At 38.6% G+C, this 15497-nt stretch overlaps 1 protein-coding gene across 1 annotated transcript; it reads left to right on the top strand.

Annotated features, from left to right (window-relative positions):
* The first annotated feature begins 1727 nt into the window (after positions 1–1727).
* Positions 1728–15208, top strand: LOC118816280 (tripartite motif-containing protein 16-like). Its single transcript, XM_036582806.1, has 7 exons — positions 1728–2038; positions 9112–9688; positions 10579–10674; positions 10839–11072; positions 11193–11352; positions 11436–11495; positions 14682–15208. Exons 1-7 carry the CDS (start codon positions 1728–1730, stop codon positions 15206–15208), a joined length of 1965 nt encoding a protein of 654 aa, XP_036438699.1.
* The last annotated feature ends 289 nt before the right edge of the window (positions 15209–15497 follow it).

Genomic DNA, 15497 nt, shown 5'->3' with positions numbered 1-15497 from the left:
AGATTGTAAAATGCAAACCCTATATTTCATTTTTTGTTTGGACTGCTCGTACTGTTGCTGGCTAAATCAGCATGCTTTAGTATAGCGAGCTTTCCTGTTAGCTGGGGTTTGGTACAGACAGCCTTTTATAATGTATATATAATGTGTGACTTGTCAGTAAGCAGTGAGGACAGAGATGCAGGAGAGACAGAAAGAGAGAGAAAGAGAGAGAGGGGGCAAATGAAAGAAAATCAAAACTACCACATGATTTAGCAAAGTTTTCAATATGTGTTTTCAGCAAATGTTTCAAAATAAACACATAAATAAATAGTTATACGATTAATGGAATAACCTTAAACAGGAGAAGTGGAGTCAAATCAGTTTATATATGTCAGTAGCAGTTTATAAGAGAATGGAGGGATGCGGAAGGAAATGAAAGGAAAAGGTACATAACAGTTATGGATCTCAAGTACAGGTAAAAGTATTAGTAAATAAAATTATTCAAGTAAGAGTAAATAAGTAGTTAATTGAAAAACTACTTAAGTACTGAGTTACTTAGTTACTTTTTCATATTTCTGCTGTCACAACCTGAACATACACTACATTGCCAAAAGTATTCGCTCGTCTGCCTTCACACGCATATGAACTTGAGTGACATCCCATTCTTAATCCATAAGGTTTAATATGATGTCGGCCCACCCTTTGTAGCTATAACAGCTTCAACTCAATGCAAAGAATCTGCATTGAATCTGCACAGAAAAACACTAAAACAAAAGTTCTGAGAGCTGAGACTGATCACAGTTCACTCTGCTAGTGCACATTTACACACCTTTCTGTGAGCTGTGTAAGGAACAAGGTTTACATTAAACTGCATGCATTTCATGGTTAGATGATTATATAAGACGTCCTAGTTTCCAGTAAAGTATTTCAGAATCCCTGAAAGACTGTGCAGAGGTTTTTACTGTTTAATTGAGTTCATTTAAGAGAAAAAAAAGAGTCAAAATTATTAAATTATTAAAATTATTATAAGTCGTATTGTAATTTTAGCAAGTGTCCTGCTGCCCATCAGCTCCCTGGACTCTAGCTTATGTTAATAGAACCTCTACAGACAATAAACACCTTCACAGCATTCAAACTGTGTATTTTCACTGATATCAGTTCAGAACATTTCTACCGTTAAAATCAGCAGCAACATCAGCAATTTATCCAGCTTTGATTTTACTGTAATATATTTCACTAGAAATCATGCTGATCACTTTATACAGAATCAGACATTATTACTGCATTTACTGCAGTTATACAGCTACACAGCCTCTCACAGGTAAAGACAAACACCAAGGCAGAGAGAGAGAGAATTAGGACAATATCCACTCCTATTAAATATTCAAAAAAGAGCTCTAAATTTCTGGAAACACATAAAATCCAGTGACCCCCAGTCACTCCACTATAAAGCACTGGCCAGTCAGGAGCTGATCATCGACAGGAGTCCCCTGAGCCAGCTGGTCCTGAGTCTCAGTGACCTAAAACCCAACGACATCACAGACACCAATCAGCCTGACCACACGCTCTACCAGAAAATCAGACCCAACCAAATTATCACCAAACAAAAAAAAAAATACATCACCCACCGGACTGAGACCACAAATCAACAACACAAACTTCAGTGCTATTCGGCCCTAAATCGAGATTATACATTAGCACCATACCTCACAACAATTAAAGAGAGAAAACGGAGGAAAGTATTGACGATGTACGGACTCAGTGAGCACAGTCTGGCCATTGAAACTGGCCGGGGCAGACAGACCTGGTTACCCAGAGAGGCCAGACTGTGCTCTCACTGTGAGCTCTCAGTGGTGGAGATGGAGCTGCACTTCCTCACAGAGTGCCCGAGATACGTCTCCATTAGAAAGGAGTTCTATAAGAAAGTGAGCAGCGTCTGTCCTGAGTTTGAGCTCTGCAGTGACTCTGAGAAACTGGCGTACGTGTTAGGAGGGAAGAGCGAGCTGATCACACACGCAGCGAGATACGTGACAGCCTGTCACAACCTCAGGGACGACCAGTGAGGATAACCAAATAACTGTTATTGATTATTATTGATTATTATATATCCTGAAATTTGCCTTGACTCTTTTATTTTCCTTTTCTTTTTCTTTGATTACAAATAACCATGTAAATAACATAATTTCTAGTGTTCTATTATAATCTATAACATTATCTTTTTCTTATTTATGTTTATGTGTTTCTTATTAACTGCTTTGGCAATAGTGTGTTTCATTACATTCATGCCAATAAAGCACTGCTGAACTTGAGCTTCGAGAGAGAGAAAGAGAGAGAAAGAGAGAGAGAGAGAGAGAGAGAGAGAGAGAGAGAGAGAGAGAAGGCGGAGAGGTGGGGAGGGATCAGATCAGGCCAGTCAACGACAGCGCGACAGAATCACTGCTCTTCACTGAGTTTATGAAGAGCCTGTATTAGACTAAATTTCTTGTCTCAAAGCCGTTCACGACTGTTTATCTCCAAAACAGCAGCTAAACTAGGCTGTATAAACAGGTAAACTGCAGACTGTGGGCGACACCTGTTAACTAAAGTAGCTGACAGACACTTTTCCAGATTTCCAGTTTAATAAACAGAATCATTATAAAAGACAGAAGAAACCCGTAAACACGGTACCTGTTTAGCTCAGATCAGCTAGCTCGGCTAACTCTGCCTCAGGCTGGAGTCGAGTTGTGAGAGCGAATCTCAGCAGGTTTCGTATTTGGCCGCTGATTATAACGCCGTTTTCTTTAGTTCGTGTGAAAATGAATACTGGATGCGGTCTGTTCCTCGTGCGTGCTGGTTAAGATCTCCTTTATCTTTCTTCACTAAACTGGATCTCTCTGTACTGTTTTTCCTGCTGGAGCTGCTGTTTTTTGATTGGTGAACCTTTTAAATTTAACCACGTTTTGTTCCTATACGTTTCTGAACTGATACGCCCATAATTTATTTTTACTGTGTAACGTTATGAAAATTAAAGTAACGAAGTAAAACTATTTAATTAAAAATTAACTCAAGTAGAGGTACTATGATTTAATTCTACTCCAAAAAGTACCACTACAAGGAAAACTGTACTCAATTACAGTAACGACAGTAAATGTAATTCGTTACATACACCTCTGCATGTATGACTGTTTTTTCTCTTATTACAACTCCTGTCAAGTGTCTCTTACAGTTTCTTTGTCTAATAGATCTACTATTCATTACTACTCATTATATATTAGAATTATATGATTACTAATTTACATTTTAAAACTTATATGAACACTTCCTCTTACTGGCCTGAGTTCTTTGTAAACGCACAAACACTCCTTCAGCTCACTTTTTGGTTATCATCTACCATCTTCAGTGAAGGAGCGACTTCATCAGGCCTTATTTTAGTACATGAGCTCAATGTGAGAAAGAAATAATGTGGTGAAACAGACACAGCACTCAGAAGACTATGAAGCTAAAACTGGTTTGATCTTAGCTGATAGCATGATGCTAGTGCTATTGTGTGTTTTAAGCTCGTTTGCACAGTTTTTTTTTAAAGTGTAATGCCTTTAAATGGGTATATTTTTGCACAGCTAAACCGTTAAGATGCAAACAGAGTCTTTCAGGAATTGTTCACAGTGGTGGTGATACTTCCCTTTGATGTGAACACAGTTTTACCCTATGATTAATCTGCTGTTTATTTCTTGATAAAGGTGTGATTGTGTATTGTGTGATGAGTGTTACTGAGCTGGATCAGCTGTATGTTTTTCTCTAAATCACCACCAGGGGGAGTCACAGTGCTGACTGCACTGACTGCACTGCTCCTCTAACCATGTAGATCAGCAGCTTTGTCTGACTTTACTCTCTCCCTGTGAAACACTGACTTACATCAGTTTAGAACATACTGATAAATCTAGGTGAACTGAATCTCACAGTGTGGAGGATTTTATATTCACAGGATTTCAGTAAACATGTATTCCTGGTTTTATCTTTTATTGCATGATATCTGTAAAGGGTCTCTCAGTGTCTGTGTTTCTAATGGAACTACTATCATATAACACATGTCATAGTAGAAGCTTATTTCCAGGAACTCAGAGCCTTCTGCCTTTATTTTGCAGCATCTAACTATTTTAAAACTATTTTTAAACTGTTAAACTATTTTTAAAATAGTTGAACACTTTCTCATTCTGGTCTGAGTTCTGAGTTCCTCTTCACAGTCCCATAAAAAATGGAAAAATATATATTCCAAATGTATTTATGAATTTAATAAATTTTTTGCAATGTATGAAAATGGCCAAAATATTTACTTATTATTTATTATGTATGATTAAATATATTTGTAAAAATAAATATATTTATAAATAAATATATTTGCATTTATTTGTATTTGTTATATGAATTTTTCAATGTAGTTTTAACAAGGGTTACACTAAATACTACTGACTTGTGTTACGCACTGTACTTTGCATTTACCATGTATGTAAGCAGTAAGACAGCACTCACACAAAGTCGATTTCAAATAAACAAGATACAAAAATCATAACTGCATTTTCAGTGTATCAGTACCTACAACACTTGCTTTCACTATGTTAAAGGTTCATTTGCCAATATTTAAAATTAAGATACTGAAATACAAATTCAAAAAAGGTATTAAAAACAGTAAAGTGCTTTAGACAAAAAAAATCAATTTTCATACATTTTCAAATGATTAATATATTTACATATTTTGTATGATACATCTCTATGTGTATTGTTTCTCTATGTATTTTAAGATAAATATATTTAAAAATATATTTGGTTAACATGGCAATATATTCTGAAATACATTTTAGTGTTTGGAATGTATTTCAGAATTAACTGCAATGCATTTGAAATGTATTTCAAAGTGTCCATATATATTTTTTCTGTATGGGTAGTAGAAAGAGGCCCGACTTTAGGCTGTATGTTAAAGTTTAAAAAGTTTAAATGTAAAGACATAATGAGTTTTTATGATTCAGTCAGCTGTTTTCAATGAGACTAAAAATGTATCTCTTATAAGCAAAAACTCCACAATGCTGCAGCTCCTACACTTAATACAGCAGTCCAATAACCTTCTAGGCACGAAATGAAATTGTTACACGTGGACAAAGCTTTTTTTGCAGTAAGGTTGTACCTCAGAAAAAAAAAATTAAAAAGTGAAAGTGAATAATTATTGATCACTCTTAAATGTAAGTTTTATTTCTGCAGGTTGTGATCTGGTGAAGATTGGAGAGACAGGGGAGGTGACAAGGTTCTCAGGAGAGTCTGTAGTCCTGCTCTGCTCCTGCACTGACCTACAGACCAAACCAAGCACTGTTAAATGGGAGTTTACATCAGTAAAATCTGCAACCTCTTACTTTGAAGAAATATACTCTTCACAGACTGGACAGCACAGAGACAGGGTCAGACTGACCAATAAGAACTCAGGAAACCTCTCTCTACTCATATCGGACCTGACTGAAGAGGATCAGGGACTCTACAGGTGTTCAGTCCAGAGAGATTATAAATATATCAGACTTCATATTAAAGGTAAACGGTGTTTATCTGTAGTGATTGTGAACATCATTAATAGTGATTTTTACTCCAGTGTTGTGTTTGATGGTAACAGATAAAGCTAATCAGGAAGTGATTTATTGTGTTTGTGAGTGTTTGTGTTTATGTGTCTGGTCGTTATTTATCTCTGCAGTGAGAGAAACTCCAACAGACCCAACAAAATCTCCATCAGCATCTCCATCAGAACCGCCCACTACAAACCAACAGACAGCATTCAATCTACAGCTCAGTCAAACAACTGTCCATTTAAATCAGCATTGAAAGAAAGAGTCTCTTTCTGCTTTCTTAATCTTTACATGTGTTAGTTTGTTTTATTATACAGGTCTTGGGATCCTTGTGGTGTTGCTGCTTCTGTTATCTGGAGTAGTGACAATCATCTGCTGGAGACACAGAAGTACAACAGACACACACACACACACACACACACACACACACACACACACACACACACACATACACACATACACAAACACACACACACCAAGCCCCAGATTGGATCATTCACCACATTAAAATATTGTTTAGTTTTTGTGTGTGTTTCTTGGATTTGGACCTGAAGTTCTTTGCTTAAAAGACTTCTAGAGAATGTACTGGCAAACAGGAACTGTGAACTGAAATTGTGCTCACCAAAAAAACACATCATAAGTGTAGTTTATTTATATTTGAACTACTACCATTAGACTTCTGAATGGGTTCTATATTAACAGAGATTCCACTTTATACCATTGTGTTCATTGGTTATATGAAATGCATGTAAAGCACTTGTATTGATAAAAGATGTGTATATACATAAATGTACATGTACATGTATGCTCTCTCAAGTTCCAGATCAGGGCTTTGTTTATTTTACTGCACTCTCATTTTACTAATAAACAGGAGAATTTGATTTGTATAGATTATAGTGGCTGTGTTTGTTGGGGAATGTGTGAAAGTCTGCTTGCTGTTGTGTGATCTGAGTCACTTCACACATAATGCTGAGTAATCCAAAAGTCTATAGATTGCACATCTTTGGTTAGCTGATGTTCTGAGAAAGAGGAAATTGCCAGTCGCTTAACACAGGCCATGTGGTAACTCAGAGACAGTCTGTCATGGTCTGCAGTGCATTGTTTTATGTGCAACCGACTGGACTTGCTCCACTCCCTGATTAAATTATACCATAACAATTATACATATCTTGACTGAGGTTGTTCAGTTGTTGGAGGGAAATGTGGGTCGAGAGTCACTGTTCCTCTGACTCAGTACTGTCGACCTTGATTGTTTGTTTGTTTTAAATGGTAAAAAATTTCTCATCTGACTGGTCTTTGACGGAGCTGCTGCCTCTTAATTTCCATCTACAGGTAGAGGAATTTAGGAATATAAAACTGTGTTATGATGACCTCTTCACACTTAGCTTAAGTTGCTTCTTGTTTGAATTTTCCACTTTAAATGCTGCAGCAGTTACTTTCTGGCGCCTCGCAGCGGGAACATTCGAACAAGAATCTGGCAAACAGGAAACAACTTCAGCCTCGTCCTTTTCACTGACATTAGCTTACTGTAAACAACAATATACAGTGAATACTGGTGTCATTGTTTTCAAATACTGAAGAGAAATCAAACAACGAAGAATATAAAGAGCTGCCGATAATGTTATTTTCCTCGTTTGTTAAAATAAAAAAAAAAAAAACAGATATCCAGCTATGCTAACCATAAATTGCCACAAATCATATTGGAGGTGGATATATTAAGTCTGTTTAACACTGTTTCACTCTGTACATTGTAGATTTTGAATTAGGTCTAATGTTTATTTTAGTGAGCTTTTAGCCAAAATCCTGTGTTCAGCTCGGTTATCGATTACTTTGTCATGCATAAAGAGACTCTCCCCCAGGTCTGATACGATTGGCTGAACATTACGTTAGTCAATCTCTGGTAGTACAGCAAAGGCTGCATTAGAGCAGCAGCAGCAGCGCCTCCCCCCAGGTTGCACGCTGCTATTACAGTAGGCTATATTGTGAACGAGAATAAACCATAGACGACTTGGAATAGTAATGTACATTTAGGAAGGGGGCGGGGTGGCTAAATAACATTTGGAGGGGGGCTAAAGCAAAGCCCATGAGTAAAATGAAGGAGAAATATTCAAGATTCTGCCCTATTTGTAGGTCACTACTCAAATTTAAGCAACATCGTGACATTGACCATGTTTAGACCTTTGTAAAAAAAGTCAGACTTATTTGTGGAGTCCAGCTCAAGTGTTATGTTGATATGCTGACACTCAACTTGTTATGTTGAGAAAATAATTTGTAATGAAAACCCATGTATTAAATTAAGTAAATTAAATTATGCAACATAGAAGCATTTTCACTAGTGGACTCTTTTGGACCCCACTGTAGCCTACATTTGGATTGAATTGAAAGATTAATAGCCCCATGTAAACAAAAGATTACATTTAAAAATTACTGTTTAATTCAGTGTTTGAGATGTAAACAAAGTCATTCAGAGTGGTTTGAAGTCAAATGCTTCATTCTAGAGAAACTTACCTACTCTTTCTTTTCTTTACAGTGGTGGTGACAGGAACCATCATGTCTACAACACAAATACAGCCATTTTAATTGCTATCCAAAACCACCATTTATAGGTCCATTGTCTTCTGAGTTTTTATATGTAATGTTGATGATGATGATAAATCTGGAAAAATACCGTTTCTTGTGGGACTGTTTTGCCTTATAACACCCTGCATGTACCTCTCTGTCATGAATAGCTCTAAAAAACACATTTCAGGCCAAAACCTGAAAGTGTTCATAACCATTTTATGTAAGTTCTTTCTGTGAGGGAGCTTTTAGAGGCATTAAATGCTTCGGACATCTGGTTCCTATCACCCCCACTGTGAACAGTGGTGACTCAGTAAGTTACTCTAGAGTTCAGTATTTCACACCAAACCACTCTGAGTGACTTTGTTTGCATCTTAACCATTAAAATATGCAGAAATTTTAAATAAAATTGTGGAATTCCCCTTTAACGTGATACACTGAGGAACAAACACTCACTTTTTAGCCATGGTTTGTTGGACTTGAAACACCTTTTAAACATCATTCTTCAGATTTGTGCTCAGACAAGCTCAGAGAACATATTCATTTTTGTCATTTTTCGGTTTTTTACATAATTTAAAATGCCTGTTGTCCTTTACATTGTGTGTAAATTTCATGAAGGATGGACCAAAAGAAACGGCCCAAAATTACTTCGAAAAGTCGGGTTCCATTGACTTACATTAAAAGTAAAGTAGTTTTTTTTTTCCTTTTCCTGTAAAGTTACCATTTTGGAGATATGAGGTTTTCTTCCGACAACAGCGATATGTGACTTTTAGGTGTGCAAATTGATGGGTTAAGCTTCGGTTCTCATATTTATTATTATAGGGGAATCTAAAAATGACGCCCCTTTTACAAACCTAGCCTGAGAAGAGAAGACTCCGTCCCCTACAGCGGAAATGAACGCAGATGCCTTGTGCATTAAGTTTTGGCGCGAGTCTTCGTAGCTCGTGGACTACAGCTCACATTCTCTGCTTTATTTTGTGTCGCTGTATTGCAGCATGTCCGAGTCCGTCACAGAAGCTTGTCAGGACTATCTGAATTGTTCGGTTTGTCTGAACATATTAATGGATCCTGTGACTATACCCTGTGGCCACAGTTACTGTATGGAGTGTATTAAAGAGTGCTGGGATGAAGAAGAGCTCCAGAAGAAGGCGTACAGCTGCCCGCAGTGCAGAGGCCGCTTCCCCACGAGGCCTGTCCTTAACCGAAGCACTGTCCTCACTGACGTGCTGAGGGGTTTGAAAAGCCCTGCTGACATGCAGGTGAAGTTAAACGGTGGAGAGTGTAACTTCTGCAGTGGAGAGAAACGCAGAGCCGTAAAATCATGTCTCACCTGCGTGGCGTCTTTCTGTGAAACTCACCTGAAAACTCATCTCGAGTTTCCGGTCCTTCAGAGACACACGCTGGTTGAACCCTGTTCGCGGTTACAGGAGATGCTCTGCCCTCTTCATAACAAACTCCTCGACGTTTATTGTGTCCGGGACAAGCGCTGTATCTGCCTTCTGTGTGCTATGGATGAGCACAGTGACCACAAAACGGTCTCTGCTGCTAAAGAGTGGTCCGAGCAACGACAGGTGAGAGTGGCTGAAAAGATAATGCAGAACCGTGTGAGCAGAATAGCTGTCGTTAAAGGAGTATTTCACCGACCCAGCCGAGTGTCTTAATAGTTCATTTGTTTAGATGTAAACAGCCGTACATAGTGATCTAATGAGAAGTGTTATGTACCCTGTTAGAAAAAACAGGGTGAGTTGTGTTTTGGATGTCGATATGCTGGGTATGCTGGTCAGCAGCAACGGAAATTAATATGCTGGTCACCAGTCTATGTTGTTTTGGGTGCTGGTATGCTGTTCAACCAGAATGACCATGACCCTGGTGGATGACCAGCTAAACCGACACTAGAACAGTAAAAAAAACAGCCCAGATCAACATACACTGATCAGGCATAACATTATGACCACCTCCTTGGTCATAATGTTTGGGTGGTGCATCATTCTCAGCACTGCAGTAACACTGATGTGGTGGTGGTGTGTTAGTGTGTGTTGTGCTGGTACGAGTGGATCAGACACAGCAGTGCTGCTGGAGTTTTTAAACACTGTCTACTCGCTGTCCACTCTATTAGACGCTCCTACCTTGTCAGTCCACTTTGTAGATATAAAGTCAGAGATGATCTGCTGCTGCACAGTTTGTGTTGGTCATCCTCTAGTCCTTCATCAGGATGCTGTTGGCTGGATATTTTTGGTTGGTGGACTATTCCCAGTCTAGCAGTGACACTGTGGTGTTTAAAAGCTCCAACAAGAGTCCAAACCTGGCAAACATGAGCTTTAACTGGAGTTAAAATCTAGTTTTATAGGTAAAATAAAAAATCTTATGCACTTCTAACCCAGAACTGCAAGCAAGTATGTGTGTGTGAGAGAGAGAGAGAGAGTGTGAAACTTGTTCACTCGTTCTGCATTTGCTTTACCAGAAACCACTGCAGAACTTGCAAGAGAGATTTCCTAGACTACTACAACGTAGAGAGAAAGAGTTGCAGGCACTTAATAAGGCTGTCAAGACTTATTCTGTAAGTTTTATATATATTTTTGTTCATTATTTTCACAAGCATAAACATATGTTATTTAAGTTTAAAAATGCTATTTTTTTATAATCCCAACTTCATAAAATAATAAATTTGTTTAATGTTTTTTTTATAAAACGTTTTGTTTTGTGTTGTGCCTGTTGATGCAGACTTCAGCACAGGCAGCTGTAGAGCTCAATGAGAGTTTCTTGGCCGAGATCACTCAGTCCATGGAGAAGAAACTGTCTCAGACGTCTAACCTGATCCAAGTCTATGAGAAGAAAGAGTTGTGCCAAGCAGAAGGCCTGCAAAAGAAACTGGAGCAGACAGTTGCACGTCTTAAGCTGAGTGATGCTGAGTGCGATCAACTTGGACACACAGATCAGCACATACTGTGTCTCCAGGTAGAGTGACAGGGTCTTTTAACCATTCTGAGTGAATAGCCCATCTGGAAAGCTTGTGTAATTTTTTAATATAGTTTCATCTCTTGATTCTCTTGGCATGTTTGGTTTGTGTTTCGACAGGAATTCCTTTCTCTCTCTGCATTTTCTGAGACGGAGAGCCTGCAAAGCAACCCAGTGAAAGAAAACCCCTCGTTTTTGAATGCCGCTGGTCTTTTATCAGGACTGAAGGAACAGCTGGAGAAACTCTTTGATAAAAAAATGAATGAGATGACAAGTGCTGGTAAGACAATTTACATAGTACAGCAATAGATCCATGGGATTAGAGTAATTCAAAATGACCTGTAGTTAAATCTCCCTTTGCAGCTATAAAACTCAAAATTGTCCTACCAGCCAACCCCAAGACCCGGCAGGAGTTCCAAGAACGTAAGTCATGAATGTTTTCATGTTGAAACACCATCAAACAAGTGCTCTTCAGACATACGCCCAGTATGATTGAGTAACGAAAAGTAACTGAACGTATCTGTGTCTGGAGTTTTCTTATTGTGTAGGGCCATAATCCAAAGCAGTTTGGTGCTTTCCCCTGTTAAACACTTGATTCAACTCATTAATTCATGGCCAGGTTCAGTAGGTGTGCTAGAACAGGGACATCACCAAACTCCGCTGGACACTGGCTTTCCAGGACCAGAGATGAGAACCCTAATCTAAAAAGCTTTTTATGGTTTCCTCTTTGGTAAACATGATTGTGACACTGTATTGCACACTGTTATCTATAAAACATGGACAAAAATACATTACATAGCTAAAAATAGTAGTAATTGCTAAGGACGCACTAAAATTTCAGCCATCGATAATTTTTCTGGAACTAATCGGAAGTCAGAAATGACAGGAAATTCTAAAGATTTTGGCAGAGATTTAACAAGTCTACAATGGAGTGTCACACTTGTCAGATAATCTCTGTGATAATGAAAATATGAAATAGTGACTGAAAATGTTCCTTTTGCTGTTCTGCACTGATCAGCACAGATGTGCATCAAACAGTTTGAGCATCAGAAAATCAACAGTGAAACACTGATTTAACTGATTTACTGAAAATCTTTTAATAGATATCACATATTAAATAATATGATATTGCCTAACTCAACATCACCTATTAATAAACAACTTCAATTTGAAATCTTTTGTTTTGAAATGTTGTTACTACAAACACGTCCAAGATCATGCTAGGGTTTATGGCTGTTTCCTCTCTTTAAGTAACGCACACGAATGTGAGCAGGCTAATAACTCCCCCTGCTGGAGAAACATGTGAACAGTGACTCCTAAAGACACATTCAGATGCACTTTCAATAAGGCATTTTCTGATATTAATGCGAAGAGGCTCTGGATTTCAGCTATAGATGCTGATGCTTGTGTGAAACCATGAAGTATTACGAAGCATTATATTTTCAAGTTTACAACTTCTCCCAACCATCTGGACGCTTAAACTGTTGAGAAAATGCTCGAATTTTCCTCAGAGGATATGTTTCCCCAGCAGAGGCAGTGGAAAATTTACTTTACTAGTTTTATGGCTTAATAATGCCCTTTAATTGCTCAACAGCAACACTTGAGTTTTTCCTCCCATACCTGAGGCCATTTGCATTCAGTGTTTGTTGCATCTCGTCATTGTAAAAGCTGTTTGCATGCCCAGCTGCAGTTCACCTGAAAACAGAAGGCATAGGTTATCTTTAAGCAAGCTCTGATAGGGTGCATGCCATGTCTGAAAGTTATCTGCTATCTGAACAAGGTGATTCATTAAATGTGTTGCATGTCTTGCAGTATCTAATCTGACTGCTCCAACCAGGCTGTTTACAATAAATAAACTCCTGCATTAGTCATCACGGTCATCACCATGCGTGTTAAAATGTTTTGTAGCGAGAAAGTGAACAACGACAAGGCAGAGTAAAAATAAACCAAACTGCTGCTTGATTTAAAGTAGCTTGGACCACTAAAGGCCACTGAAGGCTACTCAGTTAGTTAGTTTAGTGGTGTCAATCCATTGGATCCATTTTTTGCCCATATTTTGAACGGTAGAGGGAGGCACCTTCAGGGCACCTTCTGCTGAAGGGTTCAGTGATCAGATAAACACCAATGTCAGGCCAGAGTAAAATGAATAAGGCATGCAAAGTTCATGAGTTTCCAGGCGACAACCATCATTTGAATAGAAAAAACGATCAACACAAGTGATTGGTTCTTGTATTGAACTAATTTACATATTAGTCACCATACAGCAAGCAGGTTTCAATCTAACAAGATTTGATTGCCAAATATAAATGTGTGTGGTTAAATCTAATCAGTTTGCAATCCAGATACAAGTCACTTGTTACTACTAGATGTAGTCAGGGCATTACAGGGCTGTGCAAGAGTACTTGAGTACTTGGTTTACCTGGTTGAGGTGCCAGTATTCAAAGACTGAAATCACTTTTTGGGTACTTGTTCTAATTGTCCATCAAAAAGACAGAGAAAATATAGAGACTAACAATTCAATGAAACGCCACTGTTATGATTTAAACTGCCTGTTTTGTTCATATTTGTGAGGCAAGTATGCATATTAAAAAGCAGATGTACACTCTTGGGCAAAAAAATTGGCCAAGCCCAAAATGGCAAAAGATTAATGGTCTTAACAACAGATCATTAAGCAAATGTATAAAGAAATTTAATGTGGGAGAGCTTGTCCCTTTGATTTATATAAATGTTGAGGTTTTTGGTGTAAATTTGCAGACGGTCTTTTACAGAAAGAAGAGTCAGTATTTTTTCATTTACCACTGATGACTTCAAACAAGGCGGCACGGTGGCGCAGTGGGTTCGATTCCCGGCTGGGTGACCAGGGTCATTTCTGTGTGGAGTTTGCATGTTCTCCCCGTGTCTGCGTGGGTTTCCTCCGGGTACTCCGGTTTCCTCCCACAGTCCAAAGACATGCAGTCAGGCTGATTGGACGTGCTGAATTGCCCCTAGGTGTGAGTGAGTGTGTGAATGTGTGTGTATGTCTGTCTGTCTGTCTGCCCTGCAATGGACTGGCGACCTGTCCAGGGTGTATCCTGCCTTCCGCCCAATGACAGCTGGGATAGGCTCCAGCACCCCACCGTGACCCAGAAGGATAAGCGGTTTAGATGATGGATGGATGGATGGACTTCAAACAATTGAAAAACATTGCTGAGCAAGTTTGTGCTTAATGTGAGACAAAATGTTCTCTATAGGGTTTGAAATAAGGCTCTGAACCGGCCAAAACCATCTGTAAAAACCATTATATTCTGGGCTTGGCCCATTTTTTTTTTTGCCCAGGAGTGTAGAACGACTTGATCGCTGAATAGGCTAACTGGTCTAGCTGATGTTAAGATTTCCCTCTGCTTTTTTCGCTCTGTTTTCGAATGTATTTCTCTGCTTTCTGCAGAATTTTTGTGTCTCTGAATTTTTTTTAACACCACTATTTACACCAGAGCTATCATTTAAAAGAGTGAGCTTATTCGCTTAACCCTTGCAAATACTCAAATATCAAAATGACTCTAAATGCACATCCCTATTGCTGTATCCTTTAGAATTGGTGTTAATGGTAAATAATGATGTCTATCTTGTCAGATTTTTGCCAGCTGAAGCTGTCCCCTGAGTCAAGTCATGCATCGCTAAAGCTGTCTGAAGAGAACCGAAAGGTTGAGCATTCATCATCGTCCTCATATTCCAGGGTTCAGCCCAATGCAGAGAGATTCACTTCTTTGTACCAGGTTCTGTGTGATAGTCCTGTAAAAGGCTGCTGTTATTGGGAGGTCATGAGGAGCGGCACTGTTCATATTGCCCTGTCGTATGGCAGTATACCCAGGAATAGCGGTTATAGTGACAGCAAGTTTGGATATAACAATCAGTCATGGAGTTTGGAATGCTATGACAACAAATGCACATTTTGGCATAACGGTAATGCCACTGAACTTTCAGCATGGTACCTGAGTAAAATAGGGGTTTATCTGGATGAAGGTGCAGGTATGCTGGCTTTCTACCAGATCTCTAGCAATTCTGAGATGACGCTGCTGCATAAAGCACAAGTAGAATTGACAAAGCCTGTTTATCCTGGCTTCAGACTCGAACGCGGTTCATCTGTGACTTTGTGCTAGTTCCTTTTTGCTCTGAATACTGTGTAAAGCATAGGATATACTCTATGCATCTGGCATTTGGGGGATCTCTTGCACTTGTAATTTAGGTGGGTGATATGGCAAAAGTGTAAGGACAATACTGCAAGACTTTTGTACAATACAAGGTTTCACATTTTAAAAAATACTCTCAAAAACTGAATAGTGATTTGTACAGTGCTGCACAAAATCTGTTTAAACAGCACTTATGTTCTCTTTGTAATCCAATGTGCAGTTGGGAAGTGTTACATAAGTATATTGTGACAATCACAAT

Source organism: Colossoma macropomum, unplaced genomic scaffold (genome assembly GCF_904425465.1).
Source record: "Colossoma macropomum unplaced genomic scaffold, Colossoma_macropomum, whole genome shotgun sequence".
NCBI lineage: Eukaryota > Metazoa > Chordata > Actinopteri > Characiformes > Serrasalmidae > Colossoma > Colossoma macropomum.
Note: the sequence above shows the minus strand (reverse complement) of the source record. Positions and strands in the feature narration are given on the sequence as shown.

Excerpts from the sequence above, each read along its gene's own strand:
- LOC118816280 (XM_036582806.1), top strand. The coding sequence starts at position 1,728 with ATGTACGGACTCAGTGAGCACAGTCTGGCCATTGAAACTGGCCGGGGC. Across the intron at positions 2,039-9,111 it reads CACAACCTCAGGGACGACCA|CATGTCCGAGTCCGTCACAG; the intron begins GTGAGGATAACC and ends GCTGTATTGCAG. Across the intron at positions 9,689-10,578 it reads AGTGGTCCGAGCAACGACAG|AAACCACTGCAGAACTTGCA; the intron begins GTGAGAGTGGCT and ends TTGCTTTACCAG.